At 46.2% G+C, this 23,914-nt stretch overlaps 3 protein-coding genes across 8 annotated transcripts; 2 read left to right on the top strand and 1 right to left on the bottom strand.

Annotated features, from left to right (window-relative positions):
* Nucleotides 1-1,919: 1,919 nt before the first annotated feature.
* On the bottom strand, nucleotides 1,920-4,783 carry LOC133502340 (vesicle transport protein GOT1B-like). Of its 6 annotated transcripts, none has more exons than XM_061823017.1 (5): nucleotides 4,492-4,783; nucleotides 3,680-3,771; nucleotides 3,435-3,613; nucleotides 3,273-3,354; nucleotides 1,920-2,095 (listed from the first exon to the last, which is right to left on the bottom strand). In XM_061823017.1, the coding sequence occupies exons 1-5, from the start codon at nucleotides 4,514-4,516 to the stop codon at nucleotides 2,057-2,059; spliced, it is 417 nt and encodes a 138-aa protein (XP_061679001.1). In that variant the 5' UTR covers nucleotides 4,517-4,783; the 3' UTR covers nucleotides 1,920-2,056. The 6 variants fall into 6 exon arrangements, with proteins under 6 accessions (XP_061679001.1, XP_061678997.1, XP_061679000.1 ...); XM_061823016.1 differs by having other exon boundaries at nucleotides 1,971-2,095; nucleotides 3,205-3,354; XM_061823013.1 differs by having other exon boundaries at nucleotides 1,957-2,095; nucleotides 3,205-3,613.
* Nucleotides 4,784-4,805: 22 nt separating this feature from the next.
* slc35b4 (solute carrier family 35 member B4) lies at nucleotides 4,806-10,178 on the top strand. The gene is made up of 10 exons (XM_061823011.1): nucleotides 4,806-5,308; nucleotides 6,092-6,205; nucleotides 6,272-6,374; nucleotides 6,517-6,566; nucleotides 6,640-6,721; nucleotides 6,853-6,913; nucleotides 8,221-8,330; nucleotides 8,413-8,488; nucleotides 9,308-9,383; nucleotides 9,481-10,178. The coding sequence occupies exons 1-10, from the start codon at nucleotides 5,232-5,234 to the stop codon at nucleotides 9,707-9,709; spliced, it is 978 nt and encodes a 325-aa protein (XP_061678995.1). The 5' UTR covers nucleotides 4,806-5,231; the 3' UTR covers nucleotides 9,710-10,178.
* A 6,057-nt stretch (nucleotides 10,179-16,235) lies between these two features.
* LOC133502659 (neuroepithelial cell-transforming gene 1 protein-like) lies at nucleotides 16,236-23,655 on the top strand. The gene is made up of 12 exons (XM_061823690.1): nucleotides 16,236-16,698; nucleotides 18,102-18,168; nucleotides 18,601-18,660; nucleotides 18,881-18,988; nucleotides 19,135-19,305; nucleotides 19,377-19,439; nucleotides 19,518-19,614; nucleotides 20,388-20,464; nucleotides 20,542-20,799; nucleotides 21,476-21,646; nucleotides 22,112-22,298; nucleotides 22,518-23,655. Exons 1-12 carry the CDS (start codon nucleotides 16,529-16,531, stop codon nucleotides 22,757-22,759), a joined length of 1,671 nt encoding a protein of 556 aa, XP_061679674.1. The 5' UTR covers nucleotides 16,236-16,528; the 3' UTR covers nucleotides 22,760-23,655.
* The last annotated feature ends 259 nt before the right edge of the window (nucleotides 23,656-23,914 follow it).

The raw sequence follows: 23,914 nt of genomic DNA, 5'->3' as shown, positions 1-23,914 counted from the left end.
GAACGAGCAAGCGTGACACTTGTTTGTCCAAGCTGTCGCAGGCATCAATTTCAAAATATTGCCAAATATTTCAATTTAAAAAAGTGTCTTGTCGTCGTCGAGTATTCACAGAAGGATTTGCAAATCGCCGTCTTCTGTTTGTGATGTACAGTACGACGCCGTTCTACTTCCATCCAGTAAGTCACGTCGGGATGAACGTTTGGGATGGGAAGCGATTGAGGCCGTGCGGGCGGGCGGGCGGCAGGCGGCAGGCGGAATATGTGGGCGCCAAGCAGGTGTCAAAATGATTCATTGCTATTTGCGGCCGTGCCGTGAGAACATCGGACGGACGGCAGGTGGTGAGCATCAGCCCCCCGGTCGTCGTCCCCCGCAAACGCACCACCGCTCTCTGCGGTAGACGGACAAGTCTTCAGCCCACTCGATTTCAAGCTTCTTCTTTTTTCCTTATTATATATTTTTGTGACAGGAAATGCCGTCCAGCTGCCAAAAACGTTGAAACACAATTGCACACAACAGTTTCCGCAGTCGAAAAACACACACAACCATTTGCTCGACAAAACAAGAGCGGGCCTAATGTTTCGCACATTTGCATTGTATGAATTATACTATTAAATTACACCTCATCTCATATTGTCAGAAAAGTCCAACGTTGTGTTTAAAGCTTTGACTTTTTTGTTGGAATTCGGGATTTTTTTTTTTAACTGGGTATGCTATTTTACAACTCATATTTTAAAACTCTGCTTGGCTTCTCGCCCTCCCTGCTGCTTTAAAATTTCTTGTAACCTTCATAATTTGGTTTGTTGAGGCATATTCATTTCAACTTTTAATAACACTTTTTTTCAACCTATTCGTTGTACCCCCAAAAAGAGGCACAGCGTGCTCGCTTCAGTCCGTTTAAAGTCGAACAGTTGGTGCATCATGATTTCATGCTTTGTTTCAACGGCTCTTCTGCTGCGTGCCCCTCGGACGCCAGGAGGCAGCATAACACAGTCAGACTCCATCCATTCATTTATTTCCTGAGCCGCTTATCCTCACAAGGGTCGCGGGAGTCTGGCTCAGGCATTTTCAGGCAGTAGGCGGGGTACACCCTCAACTGCAGATATAGCGTACAGTATTCCGTGGAGATTTGATTGGAAATCTGTGAGATAGAAGTTTTCAAGTTCAAAACTTTATTATTATTTTTTGGGGAATAGTACTGGTAAAAATAAATACTCAAGTAACTACACGGATAACTTCCACCCATTATAATTCTTCAAAATAAATACTAATTGTATTTTTTGCCTACTAAATTCCTATAAACACTCCGTGGTGTGGAGTAACTACGTGCAAATATTTTATTGCTGTACCTCAGTGGATTTTTTTTTTTTCATGTATCTGTATTTGACTTAATACATCTGAGAACACATCTGTACAAGTACACTGGTGGAAAAGGATTGCGTCACAATTGCAATGCGATTGTATTATTAATTATTATTATGTGGCAATTGCTGAGGTATTTTCCATACAAATGGCGCTTATTGAACTTGTCCCTCCTTTGGGAGAATCCAAAGTACTCTCACCGAGTCAGACGGGACTTGCGGATATATTTTACGCCAACGCGGCGACCGGGACGTCGTCGCATCCAAAGGATACCGGACCGAGACCGAGACCGAGAGGTGAAGGACGTGGAACACAAAGAAAGGACAGGGAAACTTTGTTCTCGCGAGTGCAGTGCAGCAAGTGGCAACAAGTACACGTTTGCGGTACGATTGCGTGGACTGATGGACATTCTTTTAAAAACAGAGACACATTTTTATTTCAAGACAAAAATGACAGTAACACAAATGCCATTTGACACGGCTGCAGTTTAACACTCGTACAGTATTTCAACACTTGGCTCGAAAAAGTCGCAACATTTGGAATGAAAAAGACAAGACGCGAGATTTTCTCGAAGGTCCGTGAAAGTTCCACAGAGCCTTCCGGAAACTCGGGTGGCTCCAGCGGGCCGAGTCCACAGCCGATGAGGTCAAAAAAGCAAAACAAGATAAATAGTATAAAAAAAAAAAGGTTTTCAGTGCTATACCATATTGTTGCTCTCGCCGATTTTATCCACAACCTGAAACAGGAGAGAGAGAGAGAGAGAGAGAGAGACAACATCGATCAAGACGAGAAAAGTCACGACAGGATTTGACGAGCGCAATGACTGGCCGGTGCCAGAAGATGGCGGCGTTGCGTGGCCTTGGATTTAACCTTTGAGTTGAAGATTCGGAAGACGAGGCGGCGAAAGCGGGCCGCGTCCTGCTGTCGATGGCGAGGGAACGGAAATCGCTAGAAACGAAGCGTCCCATCGTTTGTGACGGAAAAGTATTTTGCGGGTCCGAAATTGGAGGTTTGCAAGATGGCCGACGCTGCCACTCAACTACTCAAACAAGCGTGTCCGAATATGTTCAATACCTTCGGGGAGGATAGCCGAACGATAAAAATTCAGTTTTTGATTTTGATTGGAACTTTCCTTTTGGTCATCGCGTTCATTTTTGAAAGAGACAAGTTGCAGCTGCAACAAGTCCGCCATTAGAACTGAAAATTTTCCCCAATTTCTGTCGTCGTCTTTGCGTCAAATCAAAAGAAGACATTTGCAAACATTTCCTTTGACTTTGGAAAACAACATTCAACATTTTGGGCTCTTAGCTAACATTTTACAGCCTAAACTGAATCGTTCATTTTAAACATCCATTCATCCATTTTATTAGCCGCTTATCCTCACAAGGGTCACGGGGAGTCCCGGGGCCTATCCCAGCTGTCAACGGGCAGGAGGCAGAGTACACCCTGGACCGGTCGCCAGCCAATCGCAGGGCGCACGGAGACAGACAATCACACCGATGTGGCAATTTAGCGTGTCCAATTAATGTTGCATGTTTTTGGGATGTGGGAGGAAAGCGGAGTGCCCGCCCGGAGAAAAGCCACGCAGGCACGGGGAGAACATGCAACCTCCACACAGGCGGGGCCGGGATCGAACCCAGGTCCACCGACGCTTTGCCAGCTGAATCCACCGTGCCGCCTCGTTTTAATAAAAAAGACAAACAACAAAGCAAACGAGATTTGAACCCCCCCCAAAAAAAGGTAAGCGATACCTATTGAAAGAGTAGGACCAAACAATAATCATTCAAAGCAATAACTTCTGGCTGTGCAGCATCAATTTCATATAATCTCCTGACGTTTTCTTACCGGATTCATCGAACAAAAATAAGAGATCAAATGAGCGCGAGTCGCGCCCCCGCGACCGCGATACTTGCCGTCCCGATGGCCGGCAGACCGAGCAACGAGCCCAGCACCGGGATCCGCCTGATGAAGCCCACCGCCACCGGGAAGAATCCTCTGAGGGGCCCGGACACACAGAACTTGAGCAGGACCGGCACAGCGACGGAGCCAAAGCGAGCCCGCCTTTAATAACCGACCTAAATAAGAGGAAGAAGCCGTAGATCTCCAGAAGGACGCCGACGACGGGCCACCCGATCAGAACCGCCAACACCTCTCCGAGGAAAAAGCCCGTGGCTTTGGCTTTGTGTCTCTGGAAGAAGAATCGGAACGTTCGCTCCAGGCCGATGACGAAGGACAACCCCGAGACAAACAGAATCTGAAAGGACGCAAGCGTGAGTCGGACACGAGGACGTTCGCTCGCGTCACTTTCGGATCGACTCACGTTTCCGATAGCCAAGAGAGCTTTGTCGAAAAACAGCATCATCCCGAAGACGAGGAAAAACAAACCGAAGCCCGTCAGCCCCATCCCGATTTCTGGAAGACAATGGCGCGTGACAAAAATATCAACCCAATTGACACTTCTATGACGGCGATTTCACATGGTTTGTTTCAACAATTTTATTCTCCTTTGACCAATAAGTCACTTTTACGGTGAACGCGCAGTGACAAATAGCAACTTGAAACAAGCACGCAGAACCTCTTTTTTGAATCACAACGTGTGAACAGTCAACGGATAGGTTTCCAACGACGTCACCACTGTCCTTAGACCAATCGGATAAATTCACGCTTCACCTATCACCTGTGTTCTCTGACCGCTATGACACTCAAGATGGCGCAGTTGGAAACAATAATAATAATAATAATAATAAAATAATTTGAAGAGCATGTTTGAATACATCCGAATGTGTTCAAACCGTAATGGGGGCTTACAACAATATTGAAAAAAAAATCCAATATAAACGGGACAAAAAGAGGTTCACAATGTTGTAGATTCAAAAGTAAAAAAACTACCCTAAAATGTACTCTACAATAATAGGGACTTAAAACATCACATATGCGTTCCATTGCTTAAAAAGAATGCCTAAATATACAAAATCGAGTCTTATTTTCACACGCATTAACTACTGCGGCATCTTTGACTTCCTGCTTTGCAGTGACATCACGAGGATCCCAGCCAATAGCGTTCGAGTCGGCTACCGCTCTGTGCAAATAGCGAAAGCGGCTTTCACGCAGCGCGAAAGAAACGGCTCTTACTTTGCGAGTCCGTGAGCGAGATCATGTTGGCCGCCGCCGAGGCTGCTCCGATCGGGTCGAAGCCGGCGGCTATTTGGCCTTGACGTTCGGGACTCAACTGTTGATTTCTCGGGAGCGAGACGCTTGCCAACCGCGTACTCCACGTCGTCACCCGCAAAGATCGTCTATTCTACCACGTGTTCGCGCTACCACGCTGATTTCAGCTCATTCACGAGCCATTCTTTCGTTAAAGTCTTTAATCGTACATTGTGGAACCGTATTGGGTCACTACAATTTATTCAATTAATCGATCAGGTTAGTTACAAATTTTGATAGCGTCCTTGCTCAAAAACTTCACGTGCAGATTATCTCGCCTTTTCGTAATGCGCCTGCGTAGTATAATTTCGTAGCTGACCCGATTTCTAACTCTTTTATTTTTTCAAAGAGCTGTCAGCAATATTTGAACGTCTTTTTTATTAACCAAAACTAAATCCAATGCAAAAGAGCATAAAAAAAAGGGTGAAAATGTCCCACTATTCTCATTTTTCCGTGTTCTTCAAGCATAAACTCCAACTCCCATGAGCCTTTAGGAGGCCGGAAACGTGATTGACGAAGTTGGGAACTTGGCGTTGACTCAAGCCAGTTAGCAAGCAAGCGAGCGAGCTTCTCGAGCGCCGTCAACCAGTAGCTTGTCTGGCAGCATGGTTTTATCGTCGCTTTGCATTTAACCCGCCAATTTTTGCACAAAAGTGTGAGCCGCCATGGGCCCCGCCTTTGCCGTTCTTCTGGTGTTTGTCGGATGTTGTAGCAATGTTGTGTTTCTGGAGCTGCTTGTAAGGTCAGTGACGCGCTCGCGTGTCCGGACTGGCGAATCGACATTGTCAGTTGTCATTACTGCATGTGCTGGAATAGTCGTGTTGGAGTGGGCCTTTAAGGGGCCTGACCCGGCCTCCAGTGACGTCAGGAACATGTTTCAGGTTGTCCAGTTAGTTTGCGTGTGAGCGACGGGGTGTGAGTTGTGACCTACAGCAGCCCCTCACAAGTCTTCTCATATCTTTGACTAACGTTCAACAAAAGTGGCAATATACTCCTTTTTTTTTTCTACTTCATATCTAAAGACTGGCATCAGTTTGTCAGTCAAAAAGAATTCGCAGTTGTAGTTTGCTGTCACGATTTATCGACAACCAATCGATCGTCAAATTAACCGACAACTATTTTGAACATCTTGAGCCATTTTTGAACTGAAAATTGTCCAAATCCTCAAATTTCTGTCGCATTTGCCGGTCTGTTTGATAAAAATAAGACTTGCAAACATCTGCTTTTACTTTGGAATGTATATTTTTTTGATATGTTACAGAACAAACCAGTAACTGAACCCGAATCAATTTATGGAAAAAAATAATAACTTACTGTCATTCTGTTGAACCTGGTAGCGGCATGAGAAGTGTAATTCCAACGAATACAGTAGACCCTCCCCCCCCCCCTCCCTTTCCCCGATGCTAAGTGAAAGTCGAAAATGTAGAAATATGAACAAAATAAATATAATCATGGCAGGAAGGAATTGAGGATGTTTTGCGACCCGGGGATGACGTTGGGATCCTCCCTTGTTTGCGTCCCCCAGAGAGTTCCCAGGCTGCGGCAACATCGTCACGTTTGCGCAGTTTGCCTTCATCGCGTTGGAGGGCCTGGTCTTCGAAACTCGCTTTGGCACCAAGAAGCCCGCCATCCCCGTCAGGTGAGCGACCGAAAGCCTCGGCCGGCCTCGCAATCGGCGTGACACGCTCGTCTCCCCTCCCGCCAGCAACTACGTCGTCATGGTGACAATGTTCTTCACGGTCAGCGTGGTCAACAACTACGCCCTCAACTTCAACATCGCCATGCCGCTGCACATGATCTTCAGATCGGTAGGACGCCGGCCAGAACTTTGACCGCAACGTCTTCACTCCACCTTGATTGACGGCATTTGAAGACTACGAACTAGGAAGGGGACCCCCCGCCCCCCTCCCCGTACGTGTCCTTACGGTCTCCCGTGCGGTCTCGTTGCAGGGGTCCCTCATCGCCAACATGATCCTGGGTATCGTCATCCTGAAGAAAAGGTACCGCCGCCCGTCACGCTTTCTCCCTCCGCCGCCGGGACCGAATGCCGTCACCCGGCTCGTCTTTCCGCAGGTACTCGGCCGGCAAATATTTGTCCATCGCTTTAGTTTCCGCCGGCATCTTCATCTGCACCGTCGTGTCGGCCAAGCAAGTCGTGAGTCGTCGAACGCTCGCCGTGCGATGCCAATGCGTTGGAAACGGTCCCGTGTGAACGTTTGAGTGCTGCTTTTCGTTTCTTTTGTTTTCTTTTCAAAAAGCGTTTGCTTATCGTCTTGACTCGTGCAGAATGTGGCCAACGAGGGCTCGGAGGACGACGGCCTTTACGTTTTGGCGCGCTGGCTTGTGGGTGAGTTTGTCTGCCGACGACCGCCGCGCCACAAAAACAAACGCCTTCCGCTTTGAAATAAAAAACAGCAAAGCGACGCGGCTCATTTTGGGGAGGAAAAGCTCCAGAACCGGGAAAAAAAAAAACAAAACTCTCAATATTTGATGACACACCTGGAAATGATGAGACCAAAAGTCGTAACTTTATGAGAGTAAAGTGGCAAAATTGCGAGAGATTGGGAAATGTCTTTTCCAAAAGTGAAAATAAAAAAATGTTGGGATTTTGAAAGAAATGAAAATAATATGACCAGAAGTACAGCAGAGTACTATGAGGAAGGATGTCATTTTTTAATAAGGGAAAAAATGATGGATTTCAAGAGGAGCGAAAAATAGTTTCCACTGCTTTGGTCCCGTCTTTTGGGATCCTGTGGGTCATGTGAAAGTGAATTGAGGAACTTCACTTTGGTGAAAGCGCTGTCTAAAACAGAGGTCGCCAACCCGGTGCCCGCGGGTGCATAGTCGCCCGCGAGGACCACTTAAGGCGCCCGCGAGGCATGTTCTGAAAATAGCACAGATCAGAAATTGTTGTCGTGATTATGATGATTTGTGCTTTAAAATTTGAATCTGACTTCCTTGCAGTAATTTATTATATTACTTATTATATAAAGTATTTATATATTTCTAAGGTATAAGAATTTTTGTTACTCTGGAGGTTTGTCGCAAACGTAGCCCGAAATATGATCGGTACTCACGAAGTAGCCCTCAGCCGCAAAAAGGTTGGTCACCCCTGGCGTAAAGGTACGCGTATAGCTTTGCTGCCCTCTTGTGGCATCCCTCTTTAACACCCGTAAATGTTTTGTGGGGGACATCAGCAATATTTCACACTAGAGGACTTTGTCTCCATCTCAATTTTGGCTGAAGAGCCAAAGGGGGGGGGGGGGGAGGATCAGTCCGCTATGCGCCTAAAATCACATGACCGAACCAGGAAAACGTCCCGAGTATGTGTTGCTAACGGACACGACTATGATTCGACGACGACAGAATCAGAGTCCTCTTTATTTTGCCCAGTTTGCGAAAAACACTCGAGAAAATTTGTCCGCGGAAGTTGCAGTCGATTGGCAGCGGAGACAAAAAGACATCGCGAGAGCAGTCGCCAGCAACGAAAGGATGCGGAGTCCTCGAGCAATTGGAGCATCTTGAACTTTGAGCGCAATTGTGCAAACGGCACAGAGACTTCCGGAAAGTGAGGAGCAGCGCGACAATCCGGGGCGAGGCTCAGATCACATCCATGATGTTTTCTTGTTGTTTAAACATTCGCTGTCCAATCAGGGATCGCCATGTTGACCTTTGCCCTGCTCATGTCGGCACGGATGGGAATTTTCCAGGAGACGCTGTACAAGAAGTACGGAAAACACTCCAAAGAGGCTCTTTTTTATAACGTGAGTACTTTGTAGAAAGTTGTTGGGTGCGCCTCGCGCCGGGCGTACGTCTGACGACGCCGCTCGGGTTCCCTTTTCGCAGCACTTCCTGCCTCTGCCGGGCTTCCTGCTCCTCTCCTCGGACATCTACAGCCACTGCGTCCACTTCAGTCGCAGCGGTGAGTCGGCCGCTGACGACGTGACGCGTACAAACGACGACAATTTAGAAAACGTCTTTGGAGTTTCAAACGAGAAATGGCCCAACGTTCGCCCGTCGTTCAATGACTGGCGTCAGTTACGTGCTCCTTCCGAACTTGTCAAGTATGTTATTACCATTCTTGTTACCGTTCAGAGTGTTCTTGTATGAAATGAAACGATAGACTTATCACAATAAAAAAAATAACCTAGCCAATAAAATATACTTGAAGCCCACTCGCACGCATTTGAAGCATTCCTCAGTGGCGGTTTTCACTTTTTCCACTGCCGTAAATAGTTGACGATTGTTTAACATCGTGTTGAGGAAATGAAAAGATGACTCGCTGGCCCAGTTTTGCAAATATGAGGCCAAGCGTGCTCGCGTCAAGAGGTGTTTGTGTTGGAGACCCAAAAGTGACGCATGAAACATATGTTTGGGGTGACGGAAATGCACAATCTTATTGCTAACATGAACTATGGTGCAAAATGCCATATATGGGATAATGGCAATGAGCGTGGACGTTCAGGTATTTCTAGACCTTCAAACAACTATTTTAAAACGCAAAATAGATTTAAACTTCCTGTAGTTAAACACCAAAACGTTCAAGCATTTTGTCTATTGAGAACAGCAAAACGCCATAGACAGGCAAACTGAAATCGGCATCGACGTATCATGAACTACACGGAGTTCACCAATACTGACCAGCATACCTATGTTTATTTACAAATATTCCTGAAATTTGACCTATGAAAACAACTTTAATACTCTGCTGAAGTATTAAACGCAGGTATTCCCTCTGCAGCGCCGGTGCTCGTTCCTGTCATCCAACTGAACGTTCCAATTATGTGGCTGTACCTGCTCGCCAACGTCATGACGCAGTATCCTTTGTTTTGTTTGTGTTCACGCCGCCGCCCCCGCCCATGGGCAATCCCACGCTTCGCCGGTTGTGGCCTTTCACTCTCTGCCCCCCCCCAGATACGTGTGCATCCGCGGCGTCTTCATCCTGACCACCGAGTGCGCCTCGCTCACCGTCACCCTGGTGGTGACCCTGAGGAAGTTCCTCAGCCTCATCTTCTCCATCGTGTACTTCCAAAACCCCTTCACGGCTTGGCACTGGGCGGGCACGGCCGTGGTCTTCGCCGGCACGCTGCTCTACACCGAGGTGTTGAGCGCCGTGCCGGCGGCGAGGAAGAAGTCCGAGTGACGACCACGACGGATATTTTTAGATTTTATACCTGGGAACTTTTCACGTCTGTTGACTCTTTTACGACCAGTGCTGGGAAGTAAACAAAAATACTTTTGGCTGTACTTAAGTAGATGTTGCAAATGTCTGTACTGTACTTTACTTGAGTATTTATTTTAAAGACCACGATTTACTCTCTACATTTGAAAATGGATGTTTATTTTCCTCACGAAATCAAAATAGGCTCCTTACATTTCTCCCCCAAAACATTAACTAAGTTATGAAATCGTGTTTTTGGTTTGATAGCATGAAAATCACGCAAACACAAACTACTTGTGACTTTGTTTTTGTTTTCTTTCCAAGTAAAAATGCTGCAACTTGATTCAAGAGCGAAGCTATTTTGGTTTTGTTTTTACTGTGCAAAGTTAGCAAAACCGGTATTGTATGGCCAGTGTAAGTGACATAAAAAAATGTATTTTTGTAAAGTCGATCCTTTTTTTTTTTTTTTTTACTTAATTACAGAAGTTGAATCAGTATTTCTACTCTTATTTGTATTTTTTTTTTTTTTTTTTTTTTTTTTTTTTTTTTATAGTACACAAGCATTTTCCGTTCTCCAGAGTGGGAAATACTTTTGCTAACTCTTTTGGAAACACAACCTGGAAAACAGGTTCGGGTTGCTTTTGATTGTTCTTTCTTTATTTGGGTGCCTGTTCTGACCCAAATTAACTACAACAAACGTCTAATGAATGTCACTGGATTTTGAACGCAGACTTCTGTCCCCTGCCATTGTCCGTGGCCACACACGGGTCACTGAACGCACCACCGCCTTTTACGGGCAGACTAAGTTGCCCGACATGGCAACACCGACACATTGAAATGTCATTGGTCAAAATGTCGTAATCCGTTTACAGTACAGTACAGTACTGGAAGCAGTCCACAAGAAAACGAAAACAATGGACTGCTGAGATGGAATGAAAAAATGGAAAAATGTTTGGAATTCAGGTGAACCTTATGTCATTACTTCTGAGCCTGACTACTCACCACTGGCAAGAATTGATGCATAAAAAAATTGTGCTCACTGTTCGAGCCCCTAACATGATTATTCACGATTAATTTATTAATGTATGCCGAATTATTATGCAACTACTTTAATGCATTGTGGCTATGCTCGCAGCTCAGGTACGGGAGCAAAAAATATTCGTTCATATTTTAAAAGAATCATGCTACGTGTTATTTGTGCTTTAACATTTACATATTTCAGTCTTTATTTGTCTAAATAGAGGTTTTAAATTATTTTCAGGCCGAAATTCCTCGGGAAGCGACGTCATCTGCAATCATTTCGGGCGGAAGGACAAAGGACGAATCCAATCAGGAGGCGCGACGTTGGAATGACACGAGCGCTCGACCAATAGGAGCCACCGTTCCAATTACTTGGGATTTGACGTCTCCCGGTCGGCAGACCAATGAGAAGGCACAAGGTTGAATAACGCGAACACCTGACCAATGGGAGCCGACGTTACTGTTTCCGTGCTGTGTGAGGTAAGGGGGCGGACGGTGTTGACCGGTTTTAGGGAATCGTTTGTTTGTTTGTTTGTTTGTTTGTTTTTCCCCCGAGAGCCCTCACCCCCGTGAACTCTCATCTTTGGAAAAAAAAGCGCTCTGATACCAATATCTTTATATCTACTTTTTATGCATTTACACGTGCTGTAGTTTATTCTTCTTTCGTTTGTTTGTTTGTTTGTTTTTTATGCATGCACTGACGCAGGAGATGCTCTCCAATTTCCTTGTACAGTTCGGTATGATGCCGTTAATAATAATCAATAGTCGGGATGAACCAAATCTGCTTCCATTCGTCCAGTTTGTGTGCTCCACGGGGGCGCTGCATGGGGGCTGTCCCACTTGAATTTGGGGCAAGAGGCAGGCCACACCCTGGACTCGTCTCCAACCAATCACAGGACAGTATTCCTCTGCACCTATTTGCAATTCGCTACTTGCAGCTTCACCAATGCTCAGATTTATTTGTTTTTTCACCTGTTTTCTGTTATTTGTTGGAAAACGGGCTCGCTCACGGTTTTCGTCCTCTTTTTGAAATGCCCCAACATCCACGAGAGGGCGTCAAATGCTGTCTAATATAAAAGTAGTGCTTCGGCAAGGGGTTCGCTGTACTCGGAACCTTGAATGAATGATTGGGCCGTGGATTCTTTGGGCACCTGAAATCGCATTCAAAGTTAAGGGGAAATCGATTCAATTGAATTTTAAAGGTGTAGGGTGGAAAATAGTCAGAGATTGTCACTAGTGTTAAACTGTAAAATAAATCATGTAGTTCAGAATGTTGGCTGGGGAAAATAAATGACAGTGGTTTGAAAATAGATCCTTGCGGGACACCCCAACAAATGTAAAGGGACTGCTTTTGCTTTTGAAGAACGTTGAGGGGGCATCCAAACGACTTTGGGCGGACATTAACCCCCACCTTTTGATAAATTGATTTTTCTCAGGGAAAAAAAGTCCTTCAATGTGGGAAATTGCACACACCCCAGCCCCGACGAGTGGTTTTCAAGGGCATGAATGACCACCACCTCGTGTGCCCGATGTAGGCGGCAAAGCCCCTTTTTGAACGCCACTGCTGAAAGGAGAACGAATGATTCTGTCAGCAGGTTGCAAAGATTAAAAGGGTTGCAGCAGGAACAGCTGCAAGATCTCCATTCAATTGAATCCAGAAATATGCCAAAAGCAGATTCTGTTTAATTATCACCGATGGCGAAAGGAAAGGAAAGGAAAGGAAAGGAAAGGAAAGGAAAGGAAAGGAAGGAAAGGAAAGGAAAGGAAAGGAAAGGAAAGGAAAGGAAAGGAAAGGAAAGGAAAGGAAAGGAAAGGAAAGGAAAGGAAAGGAAAGGAAAGGAAAGGAAAGGAAAGGAAAGGAAAGGAAAGGAAAGGAAAGTGGAAATGAGATCTGCATGTCGACGGCAGGTGACAGGCGGCGACTCACGACGGAGGCATCCGACCCGCCATCCCTTCGGCATTCCTTCGCCGTGACTGTCGGCCGCACTTGCGGAAGGACTGCGGGCCGCGTCCCCCGCACGTCCGGCCCCTCGACGCCTCGTGCGTTCCCGTAAGCTGAGTCAGAGCGCCGCAACATGACTTGCTCCTCTCGGCATTTTATTGGCGCGGCTGTGGGACGTGAGTCAACCGCCCCCCACCCCAGCCCCTCCTCACCCTCTTCCTGGAGCACAAGTGGCAATTGTGGTACTCAAGTAGGGGGGGGCGGATACGTGGTGGGAAAACAATATCCTAAAAGTACAAGTTATTGATTCAACTATTTACGGGGCTTGAAAAAGTCTAACATACTAGTAAGCACTCTCGTAAAGTACACACACCTGCAACAATTGCTCAAGTCCAGTACTTGTTTACTTCCGGCAGCATGTGATGGAAAAATATGCTTTGTCACGCTCAGTGTGTGAGAGCGAGAGAGAGAGAGAGAGAGAGAGAGAGAGAGAGAGAGCGTGTTGACTCACTGCCTGACTAAAAGTGGTGAAGCAGAGGATGAACCGCTCACATTGACGGTAAAGATCGAGGAAAGGGGGAGATAACAAGAGGCTGTCGCCCCCCCCCCCCCGCTGCTCTCCTCCTCTCCTCTCCTCTCTTTTCCTCTCCTCCCATCACACTCAGTGGCACGATGCTCCCCTGCATGAACCGACAACTTCAATGGTGTGGTGAGTGTTTCTCTTTTGATTCTTGAGGGACTGTTTGAGGATGATGACGCATCAGGCCACCACCTATTGGCAGGTGCACCGCAGGGCATACAGTAAGAACCCTTGCATTTCTACTGAACCCACTTGGTTCCTATTAAAAAAAAAAAAAAAAAAAAACATAGTCCCTATGACAAAAGTGAAACGAAAGTGTTGGAGGTGAAATGAATAGTTCATTAAGTAGGTACAGTGGTGCCTTAAGAGTATTCCAACTTATGAGGATTTTTTTTTAAGCCGCCGCTTGTTTTGCGAGCCAAAATTTCAGGTACAACTCAATGTCAGATGCGCTGACGCTGCAGTAAAATGTAAAGGAAAATTGAGTGCTTGGGGTGTTGTGATGCCCTCCCGGGTGGGCAAGATGAGACACAGTTGCTGCTTGATGAACGGGGAACACAAATAAAAAATGAAATCACTCGAAAACAGCTGCTACGCCTTCCACGCACGCCCAGATACTCACACAAACCCCTCACTTGGCTACGCCCCTTAAAGGCAGACACAGCATCTTTTATTATGTCTCGAAAAACTCCAAATTGTAATTTTTTTTCATGCGACATTTTTCAATCAGCGGTGTGTAAAATAACCTTCAAACGCGGGACACTCGAGCACGAATCGCGTCTTTCCTTTCTTCTTCTGCAATGTTTATCGGCGGTTGGCAAGGCAACGCTTCCACTCCAAGGAAAACAAAGTGACTTGATGGAGGTTTGTCATCTTTCCATCTCATTTGATTTCATTTCCGGGCGCAAACGTTGCATGTGCGCATTTGTCCAAAGTCTCCAAATCCTGCCGACTTTTCACTAAGCGCAAAGAGCAAATGTGGCAAAGGAAGGAACGACGGCGCAGCCCCCCCCCCCCCCCCCCCAGGTGGTGACTCGTTGCCGCCCTGCCAGTAAGTTGCACGTCTGCGCTGATTGGAGATGAGAGGTTGAGGGTTGAGTTTCCACGACGTCGCCACCGTACAGCTCAGCTTCGATCTCGTTTGCGAGCGCAGCAACACGACGCGTATTTCCTCCCCTGTTTTGAGGATGCGCATCACGGGGGAAGAGTTTGAAGTTGCCTTTTTTGGCCCCTCTCCAAGCAGATCCGATTTTTGCGTCCCCAAAATGTCACGCGGCTCAAGAGCCTCCTTGTGAACTCCTCAAGCACTTTTCTTCTCTCTCGCAAGCGCTTGCTTGCAGACATAATATCACCGATGTTACTGGTCTTATTTCATATTATTGCATATTGTATTCCTTGATTTTCCCTGCTATCTTATGTTCGCAGTCGAGAATTCATCCAGTGACAGCATTCAAGTCTCCCAGCGGGAGGCGATCATTTGCTGGCTGGGTCGCGACAAAATACACCACTGTCACTTCTTAACTTCAGGAACCGTCAGTACCATTAAAAATAATAATAATGATAATATATATTGTTTCTGTAGATTATTTTCTTTATATAATATATAGGTCAAATAAATAAATCAAATGTTTTGGGGTTTTTTTGCCACGATCATTTTCGTCCCTATTTGTAATTGAAAAAATATTTCCACAAAAATTATTGTCATTGTGGTCAATATTACTAGTATGAATCTATTTGTGTATTTATCATTTGTATTTTCTAAAGGTAGCTTCACACACACACAAAGTGCATTCTAATAATAAATACATATTGGTTGTCATTTTAATGCAGTATTTTCAAATGAGTTTACTCGGAAGATGAAATTGGGGAAGTGTGTAACTTTTGTGACGCACGTAGCACAGTGTAGTACAGTGCAGTCAGTACTTGATCTTTTGGTGCTGTGGGTTCTCCTCTCAGCCGAAAGACTGCACTCGGAAACTGATTTCATTTGGTGACGTAGATGTTTGGAACAGGTCTCTAGCACCATGTGAAATCAGGGTTCTGGGAAGCGGACTCTCAACTTCTTACACGAGCACGGTAGGTCACGTGTTTTTCAGTACGTCAAAGTGAAGTGGGCCCAGCTCCGGGCCTCTTTTCTCTCCTTGTTTGCGCGTCTTGCCTCAGTGGGTCCAAAATGACGCCTTCAAGTCCATTGGAACGTATGGACCACACGCAGTCGTCCCACTCGTGGACAATTTGTGAGAAAGTGGGAAATAAGAACTGACTGCATCAACTAGAAGGAGAGGTAGTACCCTACTGGTTCCAGAAGGTGGTGCTGTTGACAGCGCAATATTACAATACAGACTGGAGATCAAATGATAAATTCACGTTTGAATAAAGTTGTCTGATAATCCTCATTGTGCTGTTTTTTTTTTGTTCAATATTTGTGTCTTTATTTGACTTTCGTTTGCTGTTGTGGGCATATGCGTGTATTTGTTTCTGTCCCCAACAATAACATTTCTTGGATAATCCATTTTGATTAAAACCTCAAAAAAAAAAAAAAAAAAAAAAAAAAAGAAAAAGAAAAGAAACCACAACCGATAGGAACGCTTGAAATCATTTTCGTATTTTTCCACACCCTTCATTCAATTGAGAGCTTCAAGCAAACATATTTTGGTTGGATGTTGTTCATGGCCTCACTCGAGGACCGCTTAATAATTTGATCATACAGTATTTGTTGAGGCAGAAGATTAGGGTTTTGTTTTTATTCTTCCAGTTTTTTAAAGCGATGAACGTGAATGCCCACAAATTTTCTCTTCCAAGTGTGAGCATTTTTTTTTGTATTGTTAGCAAATTTAGCACTTATTTCTCATGAATAATTGAATAGTAATCATTGTCATTTTTGCTCGCATTGTCCCGTTTATATCATAACGCTTATGCCGTATTGGTGAAAGGTGAATATTGCTGCACATGTTCATATTGTCGTCTTTGTTGAGCAATATGTTGAATTCTCCTCCCACTTGTATTGTTCGCCGGGCAGCGGAATTGGAAGCTCTTGTCTGATTGGTCCACAGTAGCAGAGGTGGGAGCTCCTCTCTGATTGGTTCCTAACATGAACAGAGGAGCTCCTCTGTGATTGGTCCATTTCCAATAATCCGCCATATTCAAACTTCCGCCGTTTTGTCTGTGTGTCTTCGCTCCCATTTTGTTGGACTTCTTCGTTTTCTTGCGACCGGCCTTTGTTTTCCGACCGCCTCACACTTACATTTTCAAAAACGGAATGGACGAAAGCGACGCTGTGAACGCACCGGCGACGTCGGGGAAAAAGCAGAAGCTCGCTCGGAAGTCTTCGAGGTCGTCGGCGGCGGCGTCGTCGTCGTCGCCGCCTGCCGGTGTCAGCAGCCGGGCTGAGCCTTCGCCCGGCACGCTACGAAGAAATAACTCCAAAAAGTACGTCCACGCATTTTAACTTAACTACCGAACACTTTGTCGTGATATTCCGAACGAGATACTCTTGTAACAAGGTTATAAAAAAAACGAATAGCGTGTTTGTTGTTTGTTTGAGTCTGCGAGGTGTTAAACGGTGCGTTCAAGTGCTGCGCGGAATCCACACTTTTGAAGTCACATGCTTCATGGCATAGCGCCGTTTTTTCGCCATAGATCTCATTTTCTCGTGGTTGTTTTCTAAGTAGGCGACACGGTAGATCAGATGAAAACAGTTCTGAGGGTCAGGGTTCGAATCCCGGCCCCGCCTGTGTGGCTTTTCTCCGGATGGGCACTCCGGTTTCCTCCCACATCCCAAAAACATCCAACATGAATTGGACTCTCTAAATTGCTCATAGGTGTGATTGTGAGTGCGGCTGTTTGTCTCAATGCGCCCCGCGAGTGGCCGACGGCCACTTCAGGCCCGATGACAGCCGGGATAGACTGCACAACTCCCCGTGACCCTTGTGAGGATAAGTGGCTAAGAAAATGGATGGATGGATGGATGGATGTTTTCTTACTTTTTACACGTATGGATAGGTTTCCAATTACGCCATCTTGAGTGTCACCCTAAAATTAACGCTCGAAAAAGACTTCCCGCTTCACCTGTCACCGCTTCTTTGACCTCTATGACACACAAGATGGCGTAATTGGAAACCTATCCATTGTAAAAGATGAAGAATGTAATCTTTTGTTCCATTCCTGAATCTATGAGTAAAGGCAGATGATCATGGTTTCTAAGTATATCAAATGATAAATGATTTCCACTTGCCTGCAAATGCAAGTCTGATTTGTAACGTTCAGCAGGTTGAGTTTTTTTTAGATTTTCTTTTCTTTTTTTTTTTGTACGTGCGCTACTTACACTGGCAACACGCCTGCGAACAGGGAGTCGTTCGGTCATTGTTAATTTTTGATTTTAATCCCTATGAAGTGACTACTTCATGGAAAAACAAATAGTAATATATAATACTGTACTTTTCTGAGGAAAACTACATTCAAAGAATACACAATAACACCTTCCGCTTCTGTCTCCAGTAACATGTCATAAGACTTGTCACGTTTCATTGAATGCAAAAAGTAGGACACGGGAAGAGGATTTTCTATTGCTGTTTTCTTCACTAGTTAACATTTTATATAAACCGTTCTTTCTACAATATACTGCTATGTTTCTTGATTAAATGCGGGAAAAAATACTGGTGTTTTTGTTATGGCTGGAATGTATTAATAGCATTTCAGTAGAGAAACTATAGTGTAGGGGGAAAAAAAAAAAGTATTTTTGAGTTCGGTCGTAGGACATGATGGGGAATGAAAGTATTTGTACTGCGTTTGCTCCTCCTGCAATCTTTTTGACGGTCCCACTCGCTCGATAGGCCGCTGCTGCACAGGGGAAGCTCCTTCACCTTCCTGACTCCGGGGACACCGTGGGACTTCAGTCTGGTGAGACCGCGGCCGCCTCGTGACTTGTCGTCTTGCGGGAGACAGCCGGGATCATCTCATACGTGATTCTGTCGTCGTGATTCAAAAGTCGCCTTATTTTGGAGGGGAAACAATGTTGCATGAACAAATGTTCCATTTTTGTCCAAGTATACAGTACACTTCGGTTTTATTCAACTTTCCGGTTTGCCTTCAATTTTCTTCATGTAAGGATGGCGGTTTTAGCCGCAAACAGGAAGGTCAGAAGTAGTCATAGGTTGACTTTGTTTTATTGGCACACGTACACTATGTAGGTATGCACTTTTTTTTTGTTCACAGAAATGATAGATTATGATGATTTATTGAGTCGCAGCCCCGTGCGTGAGGACATAATATTTCTTGTGACTATTTGGCAACCTTTTGTCAAAATGTGCCTTCCACCTCTTGTGGCCACAGAAGCGTAAACGCAAAGAAAAGGAAGACGACACCGTCAGCCTGTCCGGTTTGGACCTGAAGGTGAGAGAGCGAGAGAGAGAGAGAGCCCCGACCTCTTTTCCCGTCTTTGTGCACATTCGGGAATGTGGCTGCAAGTGGAATGAGAATTATAATCTTGAATAACATCACAGTTGTTTATTACTGTATGTGAACAATTGATGTTTCTTATAATTGCCATGGGTGGTTTAAAAAAAAAAAAAATTACTGACATGTAACCGGGACGCTTCATTGCGGTTGTCAGGAGCCGACGCACAAGAAAGTTCGACCGCTGGCCAGAGTGTCGTCTCTCGTCAACTTCATATCGCCGTCCAAGAACGGAGCCATGCGACGCTTCGGTCAGACCATCCAGGTAAAGGAGGAAAAACCTTTCGGGGCTTCCTCCAATCGGGCCTGTGCTGACTTTGGCGGCGAGGGGGAGGCAAAATGCTCCCGATTATGGGAACGCCCGTGCCCCGCACGCTTCGGAAGACTTGACGCCATTGGTTGCGTTCCCAGTCCGCGTCGCTGGGCGGAGACGGCAAGTCTCCGGGGACGTCGCTACGCGGCGGCGGCGGCGGGGCGGCCCCTCCCGCCGCCGGCAAGCGAAGGAGCAGCAAGCTGTGGTCGGAGACGCTGGACGTCCGGCAGAAGAGCGCCTTCTCCTCCAAGGAGATCAAGAGACAGGAGGTGGTGTCGTCCGAACGACGGACGAGCGCTACGAGAGGGACGGTGGAAGTAACGCATCTGCTCTTCTTCAGGCTATTTACGAGCTCTTCAGGGGAGAGCAGGATCTCATCGAGGATCTCCAGCTCGCACGAAAGGTTGGCAAACCAAACCCAAACCGATGTGAGAGTTTCTTCTTCTTGTCAATAATAACGTGACACGTCTGCTGGGCTCAGGCGTACCACGACCCCATGCTCAAGCTGTCCATCATGACGGAGCAGGAGCTGGCGCACATCTTTGGCGATCTGGACGCGTACATACCGCTGCACGAAGGTCAGCCGGCCGCCCGATCGACAGATTTTGGCTGAGATCAAATCGTCATTCGTGAGCTGAGTTTGCGGGTGGGAGACGACGGCGTTATATTGCCCCGGGTGTGCCTCCGGCTGCCCGCAATGAAAAGCCACTCTCGACTATGCACGTGCGGCAACTCGAGATACGAGATGAAGTAGTTCCATGACTGTGCTTGTAGTGAAAAACAATCAATGGAAATAATTTTGGTTCAGCCTCCCACATATACCCAACAAAAAGTGTCTCGTTTTTCAATAAGGAAAAAAGAGCGTTCCAAAATATTGTGCTATTTTAAAAACAAGAGTTAGACACAGGTTCCAGTACGGTCGAGACCCCAATGAGGACAAGCGCTAAAGGAAGTGAATGAGTGAACGTCGAGAATGAGTCCTTCTTTGTTGCCCCCACCCCCCCGCCCTTTTTTTTTTTTTTTTTTTAAATTTGTTTGTTTTTACTTCACTTCAGTGGGCGTTTTGCTGCTCCTTCTGGTGTGCGTGCCTTGGCCACCTGGGGGCAGTGTAACGCAGACATAGACTAAGTAAAAAAGCCCTCATAATATTTGAAAGAATATCTTATATATTCGTATCTCAAATTTTTGCTCTCAAGTCAAGGCAAAAAAAGATGAGCCAAACAATGGTTGGCATTTCATAAAACCCACCAGTGGAGTCATATCTATCTTGATTTTTGCTAGAATTGGCAACAAAATTCTGCCTTTGTCGGGTCTCCGAGCGACTAGAATTTGAATTGGTGTTTTCTCGCAGATCTTTTGACGAAGCTGACCGACGGGACGGGCCCCGACGGGACGGTGGCTCGGATAGGACAAACGGTGATCGACTGGGTGAGACAAGTCGCGAAGGCCGTAGACTTTTCACTTTTGTCGGGCGCGGTCAAACCGTGACGCGGTTTTCGTGGCAGCTTCCGGGCCTGAACGCGTACAGAAACTACTGCAGCAACCAGCTGGCGGCCAAGGCGCTCCTGGACCAGAAGAAGCAGGACCGGCGAGTGCAGGACTTCCTGCAGCGCTGCCTGGAGTCGCCCTTCAGCCGCAAGCTGGACCTGTGGAGCTTCCTGGACATCCCGCGCTCGCGCCTGGTCAAGTACCCGCTGCTCCTGCGGGAGATCATGAGGCACACCCCGCCCGGGCACCCGGACCTCGCCGACCTGCAGCGGGCGGTACGATCGCCGAGTTTCCTCTTCTTTTATTTCTTTCTTTCTTTTTTTTTTTTTTTTTCCTTTTCAATTGCAAATTTCTTCTTTAACTAAAAGTCATATCATTTATATATGTCCCATAATCATTATCGAGCAAATTAGAGGTTCTATCTCCACATGCAGGTGATACGAAACAGCAAAAAGGACATATTGGCTTATGATACTAAATTATAAAAAAAAAAAAAATTTTTTTTTTTTTGGAACGCCACAAGGTGAAAATATTTAGGCTGCGTTTTTTTCTTGCTTCTCCAAATCTTTTGTTGTCATGCTTTGGCGTGGCTAAGAACAAATCTGTTTATCTGTATTATTATTTTTTTGGGGCTGAATTTTGTACTGTCTTTAGGTTTCCAGAAAAGTTTTGATCGAGAAATTAAGAGCGTATTTTCTTATAAGCATTACTATTTCCATCCATTTTCTGAGCTGCTTGGTATCATTTAAAAAAAAAAAATCTTTATCTGAATTCTTTTTTTCTCCTGTGACTGCTTGTATGTCTTTTTTTTTTTTTTTTTTTTTTTTTCTTGTACAAATAAGTCTTGTCTGAGAAATCGATGCGGTAGTTACAAGGCAGGCGCCGCCCTCGGGCAAACGTAACGACCATCCCGATTTGTCCGATCTGAGCGCCGACCGATCGCCCGTCCAGGTGACGATCGTCCAGGAGATTCTGTCGGACATCAACGCCAGGAAAGGCGAGTCGGAGTGCCGCTACTACGTGTCCAAGTTGGAGTATCTGGACGACAGGCAGCGGGACCCTTTGATTGACAGCTGCACCAGCTTGCTGTGCCACGGCGAGCTGCGGAACAAGAGCGGCTCGGTGAGCGCCCGATGCGGGACGCGGCGCCGTTCGGTGGATTGCGGTTGGGAACGCTTTTGTAACTCTAATGGCTGCAACTTCGCTGAGATTTGTGTTTTGGGCGTGCAAGGAGATGGACTCGCGGATTGAGGCCAACGGTAGTTTTGTTGGGCGTGTTCAGCAAACGGCGACCGACCGCCTTTATCCTCGCCCGCTGTACTGCTGACACTCGTTTATCGCGGGGCAGTTGGCCAAATCCATAAAGCGGCGGCCATGTTTTTCATATTTTAAGGCTGCGACAGTCCGACACTTGTTAGTCTTTCCCTCGTTATTGAGCTCCCCGATACCCGCAAAGCTTTCGTAGCCGCTTTGCAGCCTTTCAAACAAACGTTGGCAGCATTCACAACATCCAATTCTCAAGCGATGTTGACCGTGTAAAATGACGACAACGCCCGTGATAACGTTAGATTGTCGCGGCGGTCGCAGAGGCTGCACGTGTTCCTCTTCTCGGAGCTGCTGGTCCTGACCCGGCCGGTGACGCGCAACGACAGGAGCCGCTTCCAGGTGTACCGGCAGCCCATCCCGGTCCGGGACCTGGAGCTGGAAGACCTGCAGGACGGAGAGATCCGCACGGGGGGCTCCTTCAGGGGGGCCTTCGCCAACTGCGACAAAGGTGGGCCCGCAGAAAGTCTCGGTCTCAAGTCTTTCTTTCTTTTTTGTCTTGTTGAACATTTACCTGTGAATGTAACTTGCCGAATTTTTCACAATTTGAAGTCTCTCTTATCACATTTGCGTTCTGAAAGGCAAATTTATCACAAATACAAAATGAGAGCACTCACAAGTACCTCCACGCTTTTTGTTCCACCGTGGTCTTTTTTTTTTTTTTTTCCAGCCAAGAACGTTTTCCGCGTGCGTTCGTCAGACCCGTCCCACGGCCAGTCGCACACGCTGATGGTCGACGACGTCTACCACAAGCAGCGCTGGCTCAACTGCCTGCGCGGCGCCATGGCCCGGCCGGACGTCGCGCCCACCCGAGCCAAACGGCGCTCGGCGGACGAAAACCGTCCGGCGGCGGGGCCTCGGCTCAGGCCGCAGAGGTCGCGGAGCTCCCTCGTCGGGAAAGACGACCACTGACTGCTTTTGCGTTTTGAACGCTGGCGGCGGACGGGACGCTCGGAAAGGTACACAAACAAATGCCGTCATTTCTCACTTCCATTTGATGTCTCTTGACTCAATTGAGATGTCGGTGATTCCCAGCCAGTGTAATGTGCCGCAGGAAATGCTTCCACTTCACTTTATTGCTCTGAAAATTGCTATTTATTCAATGACGTGCGGCGACGCAGAAGCGGTGGACGTGCCGTGTTTGGTGCTGTGCCGTGACAAATTTGAGCCAAGTCACAAATTTGACAGTATAGAAGAATACAGAAAAAAAATCCCTGGACACCACCCAAAAAACTGAAATAAGGATTTTGTAAAATCCCTCGTAAAATGTACCTACTTTGAAAGGACAAAAATGAAGCTATGAATCAACGACGTAAAAGGAGATCGTGGCGGCACCACGATTGGGAATCACCGCTCAGAGTCCATTTCGGGACTTTCTCACTGTCAATTAGTCCCGTTTATGATTTTTCACGTCAAGCAACTTTGGAGGCATCGTGGGAGCTCGTTTTGGGTTTGCTTTGCTTTACAGCACTAAAGATAACATTGGTTGGGGGGGAGAAAAAAAAAAAAGAACGTTTTCATGCTCCGAGAAAATAAAAGCGGCCGGTTTGTCCCTGAAATGTGTGACTGCCTGTATTTGCACCAAAAAAAACAAACAAAATAGTTCCACTTTTTCTGTCATCGTGTGGTTGACCAGCCACGAACCCGGTTTAGGTGTTAGGAGCTCCGAGGTTGCGGGTTCAAATCCGGCTTGAAGGGTGTTTTAAACAATTTCCATTGTGCTCATCGGACAACAGCAATAATAATTATGACAGTTTGATTCGGATCAATTTTTTTGCCCCCTGCCGGTGTCTTCCTGTGACTTAGAAAATTTCCGTCTGGCAGCTTGCGCTGTTCCTTTGATAGCTCACGATAGCGCCAAGCTCAACTGTTTAGGTTGTTGGTTCAAATCTGTCTGAAGGGTTTTTTATAAAGATCATAATACCTAACAAAAAGTATTAAATGGATATAAAAAAAAGTCAGCGCGACCACAGCTTTGTGCATTTTTTTTCTGTATATTTATTTGTCATGTTATTGTCTGGATTTTGGTTGGTTGACGAGTTGACATTGTAGCAGCACTCATGTTAG

Source organism: Syngnathoides biaculeatus, chromosome 6, assembly GCF_019802595.1.
Source record: "Syngnathoides biaculeatus isolate LvHL_M chromosome 6, ASM1980259v1, whole genome shotgun sequence".
Taxonomy (NCBI): domain Eukaryota; kingdom Metazoa; phylum Chordata; class Actinopteri; order Syngnathiformes; family Syngnathidae; genus Syngnathoides; species Syngnathoides biaculeatus.
This window is presented reverse-complemented; position numbering and strand designations above follow the sequence as displayed.